The sequence below is a fragment of the Cricetulus griseus genome, chromosome 4, assembly GCF_003668045.3.
Source record: "Cricetulus griseus strain 17A/GY chromosome 4, alternate assembly CriGri-PICRH-1.0, whole genome shotgun sequence".
In the NCBI taxonomy this organism is placed as follows: domain Eukaryota; kingdom Metazoa; phylum Chordata; class Mammalia; order Rodentia; family Cricetidae; genus Cricetulus; species Cricetulus griseus.
In genome coordinates this window covers 30,266,996-30,287,827 of record NC_048597.1, presented here as the reverse complement: position 1 = coordinate 30,287,827, position 20,832 = coordinate 30,266,996, and the positions used below count along the sequence as shown (strand labels likewise).

The 20,832-nt window shown below is 37.8% G+C and overlaps 1 protein-coding gene across 1 annotated transcript in view; it reads left to right on the top strand.

Moving 5' to 3' along the window:
- Pros1 (protein S) overlaps window positions 1-19,540 on the top strand; it is a 63,048-nt gene extending 43,508 nt beyond the window's left edge. Inside the window, exons 10-15 of the mRNA XM_027412435.2 lie at window positions 2,139-2,328; window positions 5,818-5,985; window positions 7,393-7,561; window positions 13,011-13,159; window positions 14,709-14,934; window positions 18,274-19,540. Coding sequence (XP_027268236.1) covers window positions 2,139-2,328; window positions 5,818-5,985; window positions 7,393-7,561; window positions 13,011-13,159; window positions 14,709-14,934; window positions 18,274-18,434 — 1,063 coding nt within the window. The 3' untranslated portion in view covers window positions 18,435-19,540. The remainder of the gene's footprint in view (window positions 1-2,138; window positions 2,329-5,817; window positions 5,986-7,392; window positions 7,562-13,010; window positions 13,160-14,708; window positions 14,935-18,273) is intronic.
- Window positions 19,541-20,832: the final 1,292 nt, after the last annotated feature.

The following is a 20,832-nucleotide window of genomic DNA, read 5'->3' as shown; positions in this document are numbered from 1 at the left end:
AAGCAACCTCTTCACCTCTGTTTCCCATAAACCACTGCTTCCCCTGCCCTGCCAAATGTTGACGAATTCTGTCTTTTTTCAACTCTACGATACTTTTGAAACAGAATAAATTGGTCCCCAGTGTAATGAGTCAGGATGTGATGATGTATTCCAGAAAGAACATATGCAGAACATGACTCTTTGAAATACAGTTCAGCATTATTTTACAAAGAAAAGGAAATTATCTCCATAATAGGATCAACTCCTGGAAGATCGTGACCAAACACAGATTTAGTTTTTGGCAACAAAGTTTGTTCTTCACATCAGCCAAATGCTCAGACAATTGTGAAGAAGGACATAAGTCCTTCTGCCAAGGGAAATGGTTCTTTTTCTTTTTTCTTTTTTAAATATGAACAGGTCCGTGCATTCCTATTACAGTGTTATCCATTCAACACAGTTCACTCCACATTTTATGTCTTTCAAATACTTACTTGGAAATTGAAAATACAGGAATATTTATTTTGCCTGTTTCTTGTTCTCTTCAAGGAAGGTCTGCCCCCATACAAATGCTGCCATTGTGACTCTTAATATGCAATGATGGGATATCTATATGGGATTCTTTGTTGACTTATTAGCAACAATCAGAAGCCCTGACTCCAACTCAAATTCTTTTATCTAGTTTATATAAGTAGTTATACAACTGTTTTTCTTTTTTCCTGTTTGTCTTTTTTTTTTTTTTAATAGCATTTGATGTTCTGGATTTTTCTTTTCTTTTTTATTCATCATTTTTGAAATTTATTTTACATACCAACTACAGTTTCCCTCCCTCCTCTCTCCTCCCATTCCCCCCCTCCCTCCCCCACCTCCCTCCTTACCCACACCCTCATCAGTCTCCATTCAGGTGGGGTAAGGCCTCTCATGGGAGTCAACAAAGCATGGCATATCAAGTTGATACAGGACCAAGCTCCTCCCCCTTGCATTATGGCTGAACAAAGCATCCCACCATAGGGAACAGGTTCCAAAGAGTCAGCTCATACATCAGGGACAGGTCCTGGTTGGATGGAGAGAACAGTCAGTGGTTAAGAGCACTGGTTGTTCTTCCAGAGGTCCTGAGTTCAATTCCCAGCTACCACATGGTGGATCTGGTGCCCTCTTCTGGCATGCCAGTATAAACGTGGACAGCACTCATCCATTAAAAATATATAAATATATAAGTAAATAATTTTTATTTGTCTTTGTTTTAAAAACATTTTTGTTAGCTGGTTGGGGATCTTCACGCTGGTACCTACTAACACATTCTAAGAGCAGGCACTCAGTCAACACCCAGCATCCATAAGATTTTCCTTCCTGATGAATTGGTGATGTTTTTTGTCTGTGGAGATCTTGAGTGACACAGTAGCATAGTTCTTAGGACCAAAGGCACACAGTACTCCAATCACGTCTCACAGGAACTTGGTGTATTGTGTGAAGTGCTCAGGCAGCTGCAGTGGTTCTGCATGGTCACAATGTTTGGTCAGCTCTGCGGCTCACAGTCCTGTCCTGAGGTAAGGTAGAGTCATGCTGCTTCTTTTGAATGATTACATGGAAGTTTACTTATATCTTTAATCACCTGAAAGCTATCTTGTGGAGCCCTGTGAGTGATCCTTTGCTGGAATAGGTCAAATCCAAGGAAGCGGATGCCTTTTTCTAGATAAACCAAGTATGCCATTCTAACATCTTTTACTAATCACTCATGGATTCAGTAAACACACACACACACACACACACACACACACACACACACACACACACACCCCTTACTCTTACATTTAGAGTAATTAAAAGGTTCCAGGAAACCTAATATCTGTACACATGCACTAATTCTAATATCTAAAAGGTAACTGCAAAACACTACCATGAATACAAGAAATTACCAAAGTACTGATTCATTGAGAAAAAGACTCCTAGAACAATCATGAAATTATGATAACCAAGTTTTGAAATACATATGGAACCAGAGACAATCTATGAAAAATTTAATGCTGCTCTTTTAAATCATTTTTTAAAGTATTCTTAAATCTCAGATTTTTTTTTCTTTCAATACAGTACTGTTTGTCAGTACAAGGTTTGTGTTTTGGGGGGGATACATTGAACTTTCTGAAGAGTGTCTCTTTGTTTAGATTTTCAGCTGAATTTGATTTTCGGACATATGATTCAGAGGGCATCATCCTGTATGCAGAATCTCTTGATCACTCAAATTGGCTCCTGATTGCACTTCGTGATGGAAAAATTGAAGTTCAGTTTAAGAATGAGTTTTCAACCCAAATCACAACCGGAGGCAATGTTATTAACAATGGTAAATGGAACATGGTATGTTGGGATTTCAGAATTACCTCTTTACTTTGATGCACTTTTGGTAAAATTATACTCTGATTGTCAAACCAAATCATGTTGGGTCAGTCACCCAGGGTAGCATGAAATGCGTTCTACACATTGTTCGTCCTGATAGCAACTTGAGAAACTGTTCTGGCTACTTATTTTAACTGCTCTGTTTTCAAATTTTCACTCATTTTAGTAGCTGTTTTTGGGTGGATATTGGGTCTCCCCTCTAGGTCAGGACTCATCAGCAGGCATAAATTAATACAAAGACATGCCTGATCAAAGAAATTGCTGTTGTTTTGTTTTTTTTCAAGACAGGGTTTCACTGTGTAGCCAGAAATCTGCCTGCCTCTGCCTCCCGAGTGCTGGGATCAAAGGAGTGGGCCACCACTGCCCAGCAAGTATTTTTTTAATTAGAGAAATGAATGCATCTCTTAACCACACCACAAAGTTAATTTAATTTTAAATGTAAGTAGGTAGATAAGTAGCCAGTTCTGAACAAATACCATTCACTTAGATTTAACAACCAGAATACTTTAACATTTTCTTATAATACTATAAATTTATTTTCTACTAATAATTGAGGTCATCTTTTTCATCAGTTCAGTTAAACAATGACTTTTCTTGGATAAAAGATTACCCCTTGTTTATAGTGAGGAGAAGTGTGGGAGAGTCATTGGTTCTATCAGCATTCTGATTTCAAGAGTCTCTACCTTAAAATGTTGGGCTCTTTGAGGTAGGCATATAGATGATAGGAGGAAGCTTCAGTTCCAATTTTTATGTTCAGTATTCATGAGTGTTGTTAAACAAGTATTTCGTGTCATGTTCATGTTTTACTTTAAACTGTCCTTTATAAGATTTATTGTGTGTGTGTGTGTGTGTGTGTGTGTGTGTGTGTGGTGTGGTGTGTATAAGCACACCTGTGTTTATGTGCTTAGTCTGAGGTCTGGTGTCTTCCTCTTGTTTTCCGCTTTATTTTTCTGAGATGAGGCCTCTCATCTGGACTCACTGATTTGGCAAGACTAACTGGTCAGCAAATTCCAGACATTTGTCTGTCTCTGTCTCCCCAACACTGGGATTATTGGTGTAAATCATAGTAAATGGCTGTGTGTTAGGAATGCAAACTCAGGCCCTCATGCTTGTGTGTCATTTTAATTGAACGTGTTCATTTAAATTAGTCTATAAACTGAACATTTATTTGATGGCATCTACTTCCTTAATTTTAAATTTTCAAAATATATTTTAAAAATAAGGGATTAAATTTAAGACACATGATCCAGAATTGTTTTATGATTCATAAGAGCTACATAGACTGTGAAGTGATTAAACAATTACCGTGGCTAAAACTCAAGGAAATAATGATACTTAGAGTGATTTTGCCACTTATTTTGTATGATCCCAATCAACACTGGCAATGTAACTCATTCAACAGACATTTATTGAACCCTACATTTGCCAATCCTTATTCTACCAGGTAGGCTACAATGATGAATGAAACCGTCTTTGCTCACACAAAGCTTACATTCTAACACTGAGTGGGAAACTGCAGATAAATTATATCAGGTGCTCATTGATGCTATGAAGACAAAGGAAAGCAAGACAAGGCATGGCCCTGAGTGTGCGCACAGTCAGTGAGCATGTGGAATTGAAGAGGTGAACTTGACAAGGTTCCATCTGAGCAGAGGCTTGAGAGAACAAGTCATGAAAAATGTGGGTGGGATTATAAAGTGATTCTGTGCAATGTGAACAGCGAGTTCCAAGTTTCATGGGGGAGGATGTTTGGTGTGTTTGATGAACAGCACAAAGATGAGTGTAGATGCCTTGGATTGGGAGAGACAAATAGTTAAAAAATGAAATCAGAATTGTGGTCTGGATAAAGGCCTTTGAGGACAACAGTGAAGACTTGGATGTTATGTTATGTGGGAAGTCCCTGGATAGTTTTGAGAAGTTCTGGAATGTAAGTAACATTTTAAAGAATACCTCTGATCAAAATCTGATGGCATTTTGGAAACCAGTCAATAGAGAGTAGGGCATGGGTTGCACGACCATTGCAGTGACCCAGAGCAGGGTTGATTGTAGCTTTGGTTGGGGTGTTCATACCGGGGTGTGGAAAAGTGGAAACATTCTCGGGACATTTTTTATGGTAAGTCTTTGTTCAAACATATTAGTGTTTTTAACTGGTATCCACTTTAGTAACATGTTCATGATAAAAGCAGTGTATGACCAGAGTTACAAGTAAGCCCAGCCTTATGCCTGTAAATTTTTGCTTATAGGGGTCTCATGTGCAGATACATGTATTAGAAGCATGTGTCTTGAATTATGGTCAAACTTTTTAAAACACAAAAAAGCAAAATTATATCTTGAAAATATAGAAGTAGTTTATACACTTCAAAAATGAAATGTTGCTTATATCAGAGATGCATGACAGGTAAAGATTCAAGTGACTTGTAATTCATTCCAAAGAAATCAATACCAGTCAAAGAGAATGGGAATAATTGTACATGTTACTGTGTTTACATGCAATTGCTTGCTTTATGTTATTGATTAGTAAGCCTTCACTTCCTGAGTGTGGCAGTCTTATGTGAAGCAATTGCAACAACCGTCTTCCGATTGTGTGGGATGACTTTTTATTCATGCTTTGAACTATTTTTTAAAACCAAAGTTACATTCAAAATTCTTAATTTAATTTTGAGCATTTGATTTTTAAGGACCAATTTCAGATTTTGAAAAAAATACAGTTTGTATGTGCTGCACAGAATGTTGGGCATTGATGATTTCTTATAACTAATATTATAAATTTACTACTTTAATTTACTTTGATTCTGTATGCATAATGTATAATGCATTGGTAAAAAGGCTCATCTTCCTTTTTGAATCTTTGATTTATGGCATTATGGTGGTTTGGAAGAAAATGGCACCCAAAGAGAGTGGCGTGCTATTAGGAGCTGGGGCCTTGTTGGAAGAAGTGTGTTACGGTGGGGGCAGGCTTTGAGGTCTCTTTTGCTCAAATTTCTCTCAGTATAGTGGACAGTGCTTGTCATGTTGACTTCTGATGAAGGTGTAGCCAGCCCCATGTCTGCCTGCATGCTGCCATGCTCCCCACCATGATGATAATGGACTAAACCTCTGAAACTGTAAGCTGCCACCTCAATTAAATGTTTTACCTTTATAAGAGTTTCTGTGGTCATGGTGTCTACAGCAATTGAAACCCTAAGGCAGGCATAAAAGGATTAAAGGTATAGATTATAACTGAATGATAAAATGTGAGTGTTTTTAAACTTTAAGATGTACTTTTGAGATCAAGTTCTATCACCTTAGAATGGGTTTTAGTCACAGTTATGCTCTACAAGTGGGTTTGAACAAATTAAATTTTTTATGAAATTGATTGCTATAAAAATCATTTAATGGAACAATATGATTTTTCAATCAACCTTCTCAAATAGCCATGCAGTGACGTTTGCTTTGTGTTTTTAATTGTAGGTATCCGTGGAAGAATTAGACGACAGTGTTAGCATTAAAATAGCTAAAGAAGCTGTGATGAATATAAATAAATTTGGGAGCCTCTTTAAACCTACAGATGGATTTCTGGACACCAAAATATACTTTGCAGGATTACCTCGGGTAGTGGAAAGTGCACTCATTAAACCGGTAATGATGCAGCGTGTGGCGTTCATCTTGGGTGAATTCCTTTGTCTGTAACAGGTTTAAAGTTGTGTTTTCATGACACTCCATAGTAGTGATTTTGCTAAACACGTCAGGTGCAATAATTTGTATTGAACATAGGAAATTATAGTAAGGAAAGAAGGAAATGACCATTGTGGTTTTGTGTTCATTTAAATTGTAGCATTGTTCATTAAGCAGTGGGTTTGTTAAGTTCTCAAGTTGTCAGCTCAGTTTTCACATTGTAGTATTCTACACTCAGCCATTAAGTGTACAAAAACATACATCTAATGCCCAAATCATAATATACATAATATATATATATATACATAATTATATATACATAATATATATATATATATATATATATATAAAATCCAAAGTTTGTCTTTGCTTTATTTTAAGACACAAATTTGAAAATTAAGGGTAACACAGAAGGTTGATGGAATGTATTACTAGAAATGTTTGTTACAACAGATGAATACAATGTTCTGAATACAATACTTGTCATATAACCACTGAATAGAGTTGAAGAAAGCAATCACTATCTTTGAAGAGTTTACAAAATGTCACTTGATCAGCATCAGGAGGCAGAGGTAGAGTTTGAGGACAGCCTGGTCTACAGAGTTCCAGAATGGCCAGGGCTGCACAGAGAAACCTTGTCTTGAAAAACCAAAATATCCCAAAACCAAAACCAAAACAAAAGAAAGAAAAGAAAGTCAACTGAATCCATGGCTGTGACAGAAGATCTGGTGGATCTAACTTAAATATCTACTACTTTAAATTTACCTGCCTTTCTCTTATCACAACTCAAAGTTATTTTAACTCTTAATAGATTTCTATGTGATATTAAATCGGATTAATTAAACCATGCCAAAACAAATATTCCAAAATTTTGAAGTTGATGAACTATCACAGTACTTTAATAGCAAAGTAAATTATTCAAGAAGCATCAACCGTTTGTAAAATGGCCACCATGTGCTTTGAAGCTGGCTGGTTGCTTTTGTGAGGCAGAAAGAGTGCAAGCCTCTTGTTCCTGAAGCATCTGCATTGACAGATAAACCTCCACTGTAAATGCACACTAAGAATGGCAGCAGCTTAGAGCCCAGGGCCATCTGGGAAGCATAGGGAGGATTTACCACTGAATCTTGCTTATGTGGGAGAAGCAGGTGGGACCTCAGGATGTAAATACCATCAGGACCCCACTGGAGGCTACGATGGTACAGTTTCATTCTATTGAAAAGTACTATCAGCCAGAAAGAAAAAAAATAGATTTAATTAAATGTATTTTAGTAAGCTATCAAAGAGTGGGTTTTCCATCCAAATGCAACCTATATTGAGAACCAATTGAAGCTGTTTATCCTTCCTACTCTGATTTATATCTTATTATGCTAGATTAACCCTCGTCTGGATGGATGTATACGAGGCTGGAACTTGATGAAACAAGGAGCTTTAGGTGCAAAGGAAATTATTCAAGGAAAACAAAATAAGCATTGCTTCCTCATGGTGGAGAAGGGCTCCTACTACCCTGGTTCTGGAATTGCTCGGTTCAGCATAGATTACAGTAAGTGACTCCTGTTGTATTTCTCTTTTCTCACTAATCACTAAATGCATGCACTGACAAACTTCGACAATTTATTCTGTTAGCATCACTGAGTGAGTAGCTGTTTTGACAGGCATTGTCTTTTGTGTGTGGTTAAATATTTAAAAAAAATTTTCAGGTATTTTAGGAAAAATATACTGATCGGCAAATATGTTTGTTATTATTTAAAGTTCTCTGGCATATAGCCTGGTTTACTGGGGGTAGAGTCAATTGACCAGTTATGAAATTCACTGATTTTGCAGTTTGTTTGGGTTCACTAATCAGTGCATAGAAAGCTTAGTTTTGATTTCTATCATTTCTGCTAATCTGTGTTAAAATTTCTGTCTCTGCTGAGGTCACTGCCTATATGTTATGTTGTGTAGTTCCTCCCAAGGCTTCAGCATACTCATAATACTAATTTTAAGTTGCAGCATCTGTGGTTCATGTGAGCTTGGTCATGTTGTTTCTTTACTGTAGGTTGTTTTCTCATGTGTCTCCATGGGTTCTGTAATGTTTAAGGTGGGCATCTTACTTACATGCAATAGTAGAGAATGAAATGGATAATACTTGTGTCTGGAAATAAACACACTTGTCCTTGGCCAAGCCATTACTGACATCGATACGGGTATATTGGCCTATTTAGTGCAGATTGCAGACATTTATTGAATTAGTAGTTGAAGGGTGGGTTTCATAAAGAGGAAACCTCTTGTGAAGGATCTTATTCCATGGATTCATTTCCCCTCCTGAGATTTCCCCCTCTGTACTGGTTCCATCATCTACCCTAAGCCTTCCAAGACTTGCCATCATGCTGTTTAGATGTCTAGTTTCTAAAACTGTGAGCCAAATAAATTGCTTGTTAAAATATATTACCTAGCTTCACATACTGCTTTTTAATACCTTTGGACAATGTGCTGATACAGTTTGGCTCTGTTTGACTGGGGGCTGGTTTACTTAAGGTTAGCTTTTGTTTTTGTAAGTAGAGTAGAAACTCTTATCTGACTGGGTTCACAGGGAAGCCTAAGTGCACCTTTCTCGATAACTGGCTGTAAATATTCCTGAGTGTACATCCTGCACTTCTGTGTAGTTAAGCGTATACTAGAGAATTTTAGAATAGATTTCCTCCATCAAAGATCCTGCAGATACATAATTAATATAGGACTGATTACATTCTCCTCTGAAGATTATTAGTTGCTACTCTTACTAAACACAAAACATTCATGCTCAAGGTAGTTTTCTAATCTGATAGATCAAATTGAAATATTGTCATTTTAAATATAATTTTTCTAGTTTCTACTTAAGTTGAATACCTTCCCATATATCAGTGGTAACAACTTGTGTGACCTAGGCAGGTTCTGGGGTTCAGCAACAGTAGACAGGAGTCTAGATGCTGAGGGGTGCAGGCACTGCTTTTTTTTTTTTTTTTGCCAGGGTATCTCCTTGAGCTGGATGGAAGATGCAGTTATGAGCATCACTGAGCCAGATAGCAGCCCTTTGAACAAAGAGATAGGTGCATCAATGTAGGGAAGATTCTTGTCTGTAGTCCCTTTTCAGGTCCTTTTGTGCAAATTAAGGAATTCAAACTTATATAGAATGCCTGGACCTGCCTGGCCAGTGTTCAGTCTCCACGGTGGGCAGATCACTGATAAGCTTTAACTGAGGATAAGGCAGGTACTCAGAAAGCTGACCCTGTTAGCCACCAACCAGCTGAGACCTTTGCCCTGCCCGCATAGAAATCAAGGGTGGACAATGAAAGTTCCAGTCTTGATCATTGCCAGCTGTACATCCTTTAGTGTTTGCCTGTAATAAACGGTGGCAGTGGGAAGGCCACAGGAGCAAGATAGCAACCCTTTAGTGTTACAAGTCTTCTGTAGTCTTTCAGAACTAGGACCTGTAGTTCTGTAATCACAGTTCAGGAAGTTGAAATTCCACAACATGTCCCAGCAGCTGATGTTATAGTTCCTGATATTATAGTTCCAAGGGGTCTCTATAGTTAGAGACCCCTTGGCCCTAAAGGCTTGACAACTGTTAGAACTCTTCCAATAATGCTGGCCTGCAGAGCCTCTTCTCTGGCTCTTTACAGCTTTCTAACCTTCATCTCAGGTCTCCAACCTCTCTCTCTGCTTCTGCCACTGCCGGTTCCTGCCCTGGCTACTCTCTAACTGTTCAGCTGCTTCTTCTCCAACTGTCAAGCACCTGGCCGCCTTGCTGCTTTGTCACCTAAGCCTGCTGACAACTCTTCTGTTGTCCCTGGTGCCACTGTAGTTCCACTGGGCTACCTCGCTGCCTTGATGCTGTTTGTACTGCTTCCTTATTCGTGCTCCCAGCTCAGCCCACACTGGTAGAAGTAGGCAAGAAAAGACCACTTCAGAGAAGCGTTTGTCAGTCCTGCTGTTTCAACACCAGGGGAAGAGGCACAATGAGCCAAATAGCCTGCTCTTATAGCCACAGTAGGAGCCTTCCCACCAAATAGCCTTCTCTTATAGCCACAGAAGGAGCCTTCCCACCAATCACGGTGTTGTCTCTTTGGAGCTGGCCTTATAACATCCTCTGCTGGTCTACCAGGGTCAGTGCCCTGCTCTGGTCTAAGTGGAAATCATTATAGGGTCATCTAGAGTTCAGTGAGGGCTGTGATAGCAAAACAGCCTTGGCTGAGAGGCTGGATCCATCCAGAACTGAGCAATTAGCTTCAGTTATTGTGTAATTATCTCACAGTGTCTCTGGAGTGTTTCACATAGCTGGTGCCAGCATTAGGTTAGTCTGGCTGGCTACTGGAGCGACAGACCTTTTGTTTAAGGCAGAAAGGCCAATAAAGGAGAGCTCACCAGCCTCCAACTAGAAGTCAAATTGTCCATCCTCCAATATCTTGCTTATTTATAGGGAGAAGAGCATTGGGAGGAATATTTCCAATAAAAACTCTAATTATTTTTAATATTAATAATGATTTAAATTGAGTTTTCTTGTTATTAGTCTTGTACTTTTTAGATAAACTATATTCCAAGTCCAGTTTGAATAGTACTTTAAACTTGCTGATGCCTGGAATGGGGGGTGTGGGGGTTAGGTTCTTCCTAGGTTTCATCCTGGCTCATCTGCTGGAGTAGTACATGTTTGCAGCTGTCATAATTGTCACTCTGAGAATGTCTCTTAGCTCGGGCTTCCAGCTCATGTCCTTGTTTAGCTTTACAGTAAAAAAGCAAAACAGCAATGATCCCTGAGGTCCCCTTCCCAGAACCTGATTTGTTAAAAAAAAATTTCCAGAAAAGGAAATTAAAATAAGTTATATTGGAGCTAAAAAATTACTTTCTCAAGTTATTTTGTGGATAATTTGAAAGCGACTTACTTCATAATTAATATTTAATGTTATAACATAACTTCCACACATGTTAACATTCATTTTAGTATGAACTCAATATCCTTTGCTTAATTTATTTAATAATAATTTTATATATTCTTTCTGTGTAAGAGTTATAATGAAAACCCACAGAATCTCACCCAAGTGAGAGATCACCGACTCAGGTCTGACAAATGGGGAACCTGCATAAGACTGCGCTAGACTCCCTTAATATAGGTGACAATGGTGTGACTGGGACAATATATGAGGCTACTGGCAATGGGTCCAATATCTAACACTAATGCACAAACTGACTTAATGGAGCCCATTCTACATGGAGAGATACCTTGCTCAGCCTACACACAGCGGTGGGGGGTGGTGTAGAGGTGCCTTGTTTGTGCCTTAACTAGATGATGGGACAGACTTAGTAGTCTTCCTAGGGGAAGCCTTACTCTCTCCATGGAGCAGATGGGAGGAGGGGGGAATGGGGGTAGTGGGAGGAGAAGACAGAGGGTAACTGGGATAGGAATATAAAAAATAAATTAATAAAAAAGTGTAAAAAATAAGCAAAGCTGACATGAACCAAAAAGAAAAAGTAAGAAAAAGGTTATAATGGGATATGTAGTTTCATTATATGGAGCTAAACAGAAGAACATCTAGCCAAAAGAAAAACATTTCTTCATTCATTTTTACCCTTTCAGAGACTCCAAGTGGTGTATAAATTTGTTATATATACCTTCACAGTAAATGAAGAAGACTTCAACTAATGTTTAAAAGTACTTGATGTTAAGTAATTTATGAACCTTAATGAGTGACTATGTTCTGAAACATGTGTCTGTCCTGGTTTAATTTTCAAAAGCATCTTAGAGGAGAAAGGGATTTATTTCAGCTTATAGTACCTGGTCATACTGGGGAAGCTGCAGTGGCAAGAACTTGAAATAGCTAGTCACATCCATATTCAAGACTACAGAGAAAATAATGCATGCATGCTCAGTTGTTTGTTTATGCTCAGCTCAACTTTTCCACTCTTATATAAATTAGAACCATCTGCCTAGGGAATGCTTCCACCTGTAGTGGCCTGGTTCTCTTTCTGCATCAATTGACTTTAATTAGGATACCACCCCCAACAGACATCCCCAAAGGCCAATTCAATGTGGACAACCCCTCATTAAGAATTTTCTCCCAGTTAATTCTAGGTTATGTCCAGTTGTTGATAAAAGCTAACTATCACTGTGTCACTGGGCAACTTCATCATTTGGTGAACATCATAGAATAGACTTATGTAAAGTAAGCCAACTATGACTTCACCAGGAGACATAATCTTGGGAGAACTTTGTCATATATATCTCCATCATTGACATGACTATAATTACAAGTGCATGACTGTACTCTGAAAATATAAATTTAGTGAATATTTATTGTCTGCTATGAAAAAACCAAGTGACGATAAAGACACATACCTCCTAATGCCTGCCTCCACTTTGGTCAATAACTAGCATAGCAATTTAAAAGATGGGAAGTATTAAAGGAAGACTATCACAGAGCAAGAGTCCCTAACCTAATTTAAAAATTAACTGTGAACTTCAAGGTATCTATCTCTCTGCTAGCAGACTGTCTACCTCTCCCTATACATAGAACATATTTTCCCTTCCCATTGCTGCAGAGTGAATAATGGTAGGGGGGTTGATGGCTTTTATACCAATATTTCGTATCAGGAAGAATACAGTAAAGCTGTTGAACTTCCTTCCAAATGTGTACTGTAAGGTCTAAACATTCTGAGGTCTGAACATTGGTGATTTTTCATGAGAGGAATAGTTGTTAAAGAGAAAGAAGTTTGGAGTGCTCCTTAATACCACAGTCTAGAATTTTCCTCTTAGAAGAATGGGAATGAGGAGACTCCACTTGCCCTTAAAAAATAATACAACTCTGTTCTGTTTTGCTTTGGTGATGTATATCATTGAGAAAAGGCATTAAAGTCTTTAGTGCTTCACACACTATCTTTGAATATTAATCAGATTGTAATGATTGATAATTACTATTGTAATTCTCTATTATAATTGCAATGAATACTTTCTGTTCTGCTTTGTTTATCATTTTAAATAGATAATGTAACCAATGCAGAGGGCTGGCAAATAAATGTGACCTTGAATATTCGTCCATCCACTGGCACTGGAATTATGCTTGCCTTGGTTTCTGGAGACAAAGTGCCCTTTGCCTTGTCCTTGGTGGGCTCCAGCTCTGAAAATTCTCAGGTAACCTTATACCTAATCTAGATGAACCTCTCTTTTTTTTTCCCTGCCTTGTTGACTGATATCCAAGGTCTGGAAGGAGAAGATATTGGGTCTGGAACTATGGCTTGGTAGACTCATTTGTGGGCTGCCATGGGTGTAAGACTCACATTCAGGCTGCTTGGAGACATCACAGAGTGCAAATAAATCTGCCCATATTCAGAATCTGTGATATATTATGGGAACTTGTCTGTATATCTGTATTTTATAGTTTGTGATAACAGTGCAATCTTGGCTGTGTATTATATAGTTTTAATTGTCTGTTTTCTCTTGCAATTTAAATCTTTTACCCCATGAGTAAGTAAATAAGGAAAAGAAGAGAAAACTGGAACTTCCTCCCTTGGCTTCTTGAATGAAGAACAGGAAAGTCTTAGATATAAAGAAACACAAACCTCAGGCGATCCTTGCTATTCCAATTTCTGGTAGTGCTGCACTGTGCATAGCAACAAGTTTTTGCAAACAGCTTGTTTATGCCAAGATTGGATTTTTGTTTGCAGAGTAATAAACAAAATATGGGCTTCATCTTGGTAATTAGAGTGCAATCTGAAATGAGTTTCTGTTGAGGTAGCCTACCCCCACATGCTCTCTCCCTATTAGCCCTGGCTGGCTTAGAACTCACTATGTCAGGCTGGTCACAAATTACCAGAAATGGACTTGTTTCTGCCTCCTGAGTGCTGGGATTAAAGGAACGCACCAAAATGCCTGACTTGGCCTTCTCTTTTAATGAATTAAGGATGTGGATATTTGTAAAGTTAAAGACTTCCTCAAATAATCCAGAGTTGGGAAGTATAGACTTTTCACTCACCATACATATCTGAACCTGAGTGTCAATGCAGACTACATTTACTATCTAAGAAACATCATAGCAGCTGTCCCCATTTTGTTCTTCTTTTCTCTGCCTTACTTTTTATATTTCCTCTTTACCATCTATAAATTGGCAGCAGAGGTCACCCTCAGCAAGTTGAAAACTTTGAAGATTCCAGCAAAATAAAACACCCCTTTTTGGAGACTCTTCAGCTACCTACTGTACCTATTGCTCATGAAGCCTGGTCTCTTCCTCAGGCCTCTTTCCCCACACTGTTCCTGGGCTGTGTGATTACTTGGAAGGCACAGACCAGCTTTTCTGCTTTGATGGGCACTAAAGGACTCTGAGTACCACCCCCCCCCCACACACACACACATACAGACACACAAAGCATACCCTCCCCTTTCATATGTAACTTTGAAATTAGTGAGACTTGTAAACATAAGTATTACTGAGGCACACTAGGTAAGTTTCCGGTATTTGATGATATACTTCAGCTGATTTAACTGAGTCTTCAGAGGCCACTATACATTTCCATCTCAATTAAACCTTGAGCCTATAAAACTGAAGTTGGTTTGAAAATCCATTGTTAGAATTAGTAAACAATTTTACACTTAAATTTAGAGGCTTTATCATTTTTTTTCAGCTGTTCTTAAGTGGCTTTACCCAAAGTGCTTGTTTATCTGAAGTCTTTGTTCTGCTTTCTAGGATATTGTGGTATTTGTTGAAAATTCAGTGGTGGCTCGAATAGAGGCCATAACTCTGTGTTCTGACCAGCAATCCCAACTGAAATGTAATGTTAACAGACATGGCCTGGAGCTATGGAGCCCACTGAAGAAAGATGTCATCTACTCTAAAGATATTCAAGGACAACTAGCAGTCTTGGACAAAGCAATGAAAGGAAACGTGGCCACTTATCTGGGTGGCATTCCAGGTATTTCCTCACTTTTTCTTTGGTTCTAAAAGCATGTTTTAAATCAAAAATCTTTTGGGGATGTTTTTGTTTGTTTGTTTGTTTGTTTGTATTGAGATAGGATCTCTTTACATAGGTCTGGTTGTTCTGGAGTTCACAAAGTAGATCAGGCTGGCCTTGAACTAAAAGATCCACTTACCCCTTCTTCCTGAGGGCTGGTATTAAAGGCTTGCACTATCATTGATAATATCTTAAACATAGAATCTTAGAAACAAAGCATTTAAAGAAGACAAAATTTCCAATATCCTTTACACTTGTTTTGGAGGCTTATACTAACATTTTATTGGCGTGTGTATTTTTAATGGTAAAGTAAAACCAATTGATTTTTGCTGCATTTGGTAATCTAAACCAGAAAGAATATGTCATTTCATTTCATTCTCATGATAATATTGTAACCTCAATACTTACTCAACTTATTCACCACTTATCCAATATTTGTTCACTCTACATTTATCCATCAATTAAGAACATCTGGAGGGAAGTGAGGAAGCTGGAAGGAGTGGAGGGAGGAGTGCTGTTGGGATGTGTTATATGAGAGGATGATGATGATGATGATGATGATGATGATGATAATAATCCCATATACTCAGATAAGCGGGAAGCAAGCAATGGTTTCTGCAATGGAGGACTTTAAATTCTATATGAGGAGGCATTAAACAACTCATCAAGGAGATATAAAAATAAATAAAATTGTCATAAATTCTATGAAGAAAAATTATAAATCAAGTTTAAAACATGAAAATAAGGACCTGACTTGGTTGTGGGAGGCAGGAAGAATCTTGTTGAATAAGAGACTAAAATATAGATTTGCTATTTAAGTTAAGTGAATTTTACTAGGTGGCAGGAGTGGGTGTTGCAGTGTATAAAGGTAGAGTGAGTATATGAGCACAGGAGAATATGTAAATATGGCTAAGGCATATTTACCCAAGAGGTGGTGCAGGATGAGACTATAAAATGGCCAAATGGGTGACTTATAGACTTAGCTTAGGGTTTTGTTGTAGAAGACCTGGTTGTCACTACACTGTTTAAGACAAAGGGAGAGGCATATACATTTCAAAATTTAATTCTGGACAAACAAATAGAGGAGCTGGGGGAACAAATGCAGGTATAGTTCACTTAAGTTCAGAGGCCATGGAGTACCTGAGGACACAGTAATAATAGTGCCAGTAATCATACTACAGTGACCATACAGGGTCATCAAATGTATCAATCATTTTAATGTTCAGTGATGTGGAAACTATTATCGTCACTTGGCAATAAGGAAGCTGCTGGACTGGGGTGGTAGCATCCATGATTGCAGAATTGCCTGCAGTGAATCCAGTTAAGATAGAGAAATAAAATCAGAATCTCATGATTACAAGACAGGTAGGTAAAAGGATAACTCTTAGGCATCTGATACTAATAATTTCATGGTAGGATTGCATTTTCAAAATGGGCAAAATTGGGGGAAACTCAGGTCCTTGTTTAACTTCATATTGTATCTATGATATTGACTTTACCATTTTTAAAAAAATCCTTTAAAGCCAAACAGTGTTTATTTTAACTTTGGAGAAGATATATTTGAAAATACTCAAATTTTCTTTATCCAGAATAAGATTTCAGTTTATTTAAATTTATTGTGCTTTGATTTTATTTTTCTTTTCTTTTAAAAGTTTATTTATTTTACACTCTGATTGCAGCTTCCCCTTCCACCTCTAACTTACATTAACCTGCTTTTATTAATCTACATCCTGCCACATAGCTTGGTTACCTCTACTCTGTACCCTGTGTCTGACCTCTTCAATGTCACCTGCATACCTAGATTCCTTCTCTTCCTTTCTCTACCTGGAAACCCTGCCTAACCTCTTCCTGCCTAGCTATTTATTGGCCATTCAGCTCTTTATTAAACCAATCAGAAAGTGCCTTTGCCAGAGATATGTCTTTACAGTATACACAAAAGACAAAAAATACCTCTCTGACATTTTGGGAAATGGAAGGAAATGGGTTCCAATGGTTATAGGCAGAAGAGGTACATTGAATTCAAGTCATCAACTTAGTTAGTTATTAAACAGCATGACTGCAGTTAAATTGGATGAACCAATGAACTCTGTATTGAGACTTACAGAGTAGTTGAATGCAATTTTAGAAAATCAAGCAAATAATGAATTCATTTAAAATATGTAAAAATACAAAATTTACAATAATGCTAAATGTCATTGATTTTAAATAAAAAGTGAGGAAAAATGAGAGGAGACTAAAATTGAAATATTTAAGAGCATAAACTATGAAATGAATAGATTGTTTATATACAAATTAATCATGTTTAAATTCCTTCTGGTGAATGAAAATTAAGAGGAAATTGATATTTTAAAGAACTATTTTCTGTTTATAATTAGCATATCGTTATATATATCCTGGGGTAAATTGGTATCATAGTCAGTGATGGCACTGTGGTTAAAATAATGCATAATCAGTGATGTCAGCCAGACTCCAAGAGGATTCTTAAAAGATGCAGTTAGCTCATTGGTAGGGATTCTATCATTGTGTTGCAAACCTGAAGGCAGAAATACTGAAGTATCTATTTTTGTCATAATGTGTTTTGAGAAGAAAGATCAAGAGCTCATGAATGTACACTATGAATTCAAATCCGTGAAGGAGAAATGCCAAATGAGAGGAAGGAGGTGGGTGTCTTGGACTACAGTTCTTAGGAAACCAAGGATGCTCCGTGAGCATTGAGGACACACTTGGTAATGAGAGGAAAGTGCAGCAAAGCCCAGAGGCACTAATGACCTTAAATGACTCACTGAGGAACAATTCAAAACGCTATTTGGTAGGACAGCATTATCACATAAAAGTCAGTCTTTTATTAGGACTTGCTTTTATGCTCAGCCAGAAATGATTTCTTGGGAAAAATAAAAATGTTTTTGTTCCAGAAATTAATAAAACATCATGTTTGTCATGACATTTCAAAAGGATTTCTAAGACACCACAATTTAGAGTAGAAGAGATGATCTAATGGTACTGAAAATGCCGCTCAAATTTAAAGAGAAACATGTAGATTATTTTCTAGTAAATGTGGAATAAGCTTATGCTCTTTGTGTGCACATTTTCCTTCAGTTTGGGTAGAAATAATTGTGTTTATTTCATGATATGCTGAACTCTACACCCAGCATAACATGTATTTGCTGAATGGAATCCCCTTAGTAATTTTTTCTGTGGGGTTAGAATTTGTTTGGAATTGTAAAGTCTGGTTAATTCTTCTAACTGTAAACAAATAAGGTGCTGAAGTGATAGACTAATCGTCAGACATTGCTTTGGCAGATCTTTCCTTCAGTGCCACGCCAGTGAATGCCTTCTACAGTGGCTGCATGGAAGTGAACATCAACGGGGTGCAGTTGGATCTGGATGAAGCCATTTCTAAACATAATGACATCAGAGCTCACTCATGTCCTTCAGTTAAGAAAATCCAGAAGAACGTCTAATGTCTGTTTTCTGTGCTTATAATGCCCCTTTCCTTGTAATTATGCTCACGCCCCTATCACCAGCTGGCAGGTGTCACCTGTGAAGTGCAATGTTTGAAATGATGTGGTACTTTGTCCTTCAGATTTTTGTTATATAAACCACGTTTTTTTTTTTTTTTAAAGTCTTTCTTCTATTGCAGTCTAGAAATTAAATAAGGAAACACAGGAAAATTTTAAATTTCAATCTACTTGCTATAAATGACACTGCTTTAGTTTGTTATTTTAAAAGTAAGATTTCACCATCATTGAATTTAAATACCTTTTTTTCCTTGTCAGAAAGCAAGTCAGGTAAACCCAAACAAAAGCTTCTGTGATTAAATGCTAACAGTTGCAGATAGACACTGTATTTTTGTTGCTGCTCCGTGCCCTACCACGACATAAGCAGCAGATCTGCTAGCATTCTGAATGTGAATAGAAAGTCTGGAAGCTTTATTCCAAAGTAGTTCCCTGGAGTGGGGAGGGGCTAGCTCAGGCTCCAACTTTCTTTTACCTAGCTTTACACTTGGGCCAACGCCTTCCGTGAATTAGAGAACAAGGGCAGGTTGTCCTGGGAGCAGCAACACTTGAAGGTTGCCTCGAAGGCATTGATTTCTATGGGAGACACCAGGTTAAAACGTAAGGGGTGTGAACACTGGGTGGACATGTTTCCCAAATTGGCCACACAGGGTCTGAATTGGAAAGGCAGCAGCCCGTAGCAGTGGGGAGGAGAGTGAACATGTGGAGAAATGCATATTTTCCTTCATTTCCCTGGGTTTGCATTACTGTAGCTGGCTTGAATGTGATTGTTGAAGTTAAAGCGCGATGAGGAGTAGATTTTTTAACAAAAGGATGATGATAAGAGGGATGCTGGAAATGGTTGTGCTGTAACATTGTAATGAAGGAAGTATGGAGTAAGGTTGTCAAGTATTTGCTGGCATTGCGCCGCAGGTGGCAGTGTTGTCCCTGAATCCATCATTTCAGGTGTGTATCAGACATCTTGTTGCTGTCTGAGATAGTAAAATTTTATTTTACTGTAGATATTTTACATCACATGAAAAATAATAAAAGTGATACGTATTTTTAAAGTATATGAATTGTATCTTTACTTGAATGACTCACAGCATAAAATTACACAAGGGACATCTAAGTCTTCATCTAGCATAGTGGAACTCTAGCTGAAAGATTAGCAAGTTTGAAATATTTGGTGAGTGGTTTTATTGGCTGTAGAGTGGAGCTCAGAAAGGAAAGAAGAACAAGAAGAAGAGCAAGAGTAACATGTACCTTGTGCCTGCCAGACATTGTAGATCACTTATGGGATGTGAGTCACCCCCCCTCCCCCACATATACAATACGTGATGTACGATAGCAAGGGACTGCTGATTGTGCTGGTATAGAAAGAAGGGCCTGGGAGGGTGGCTCAGGAGATAAAGTGCTTGTTGTTCAATCATGAAGACCAATTGAGTTAGCACTCACAGAATACTGGGTGTGGTGACTGAACATAACCACAGCATTGGTCGAGAGAGGCAGAAACAGGCAGATTCCAGGGGTTCAATGGCAGCCAATCTAACAGAAACTAGCTTAAGGTTCATTAAGAAAAAGTATCGTGAAAAATTTAGATGGAGAGGAATGGAGAAAGATATTCCGTGTCTCCACATTTGTATGCCCCCCCCCTTATACACTCAACACAAAGGATGGAAGTAGTAAGTATGATCAAAATACATTATGTATATGCCTGGAATGTCATGATGAAACACAGAATTATCCATAATTAATTATAATATGCCAACAATGAAGCACAAGAAAAACAGAGAGATATGAAATAAAAGAAGGGAAATAAATGAGTTTTCACTTTGGAGATTCTGTACTTCTCATTTAATAGTGCTATATACTAGGTCAGCCAAAGGGATCAATTCCAAATTTTATATCAGGAGGAAAAACTTTCCTACATAAAGTGAGATCTACAGGAGATCAAAAAATTTGCAAATCTCATATATTTTGCAATACATTATTACTTGCCTAGAGAGGAAGGGTCAGACTTTCAGTTAGAATATTTGATGTGGTTGTGAGTTTTGATATTTGCTATGAAATAGGCATGTCTATTAGTGGAGGTAGAAGGAGTGAAGAACTAAATTCAACTGGACAGGAAATGATACTTAGCAGTGCTTGATAAATAGTGCTCAGGTTTCCAGTCCCTCCAGTTTCAAAGCATTTTGTTTTTCAGGTTGTCCTAGGAAATCAAATCAATGTGTATTCTGTTCAGTGCCCCCATAGCAGGGTCCTTTGCTCCTTAACAAGACTGCTTGGATGATGTTTGATATAGGTTACCTGTTATAGCAACTTTCACACTTCCATTATCTTTGAAAAATGGATCTTCTGTGGA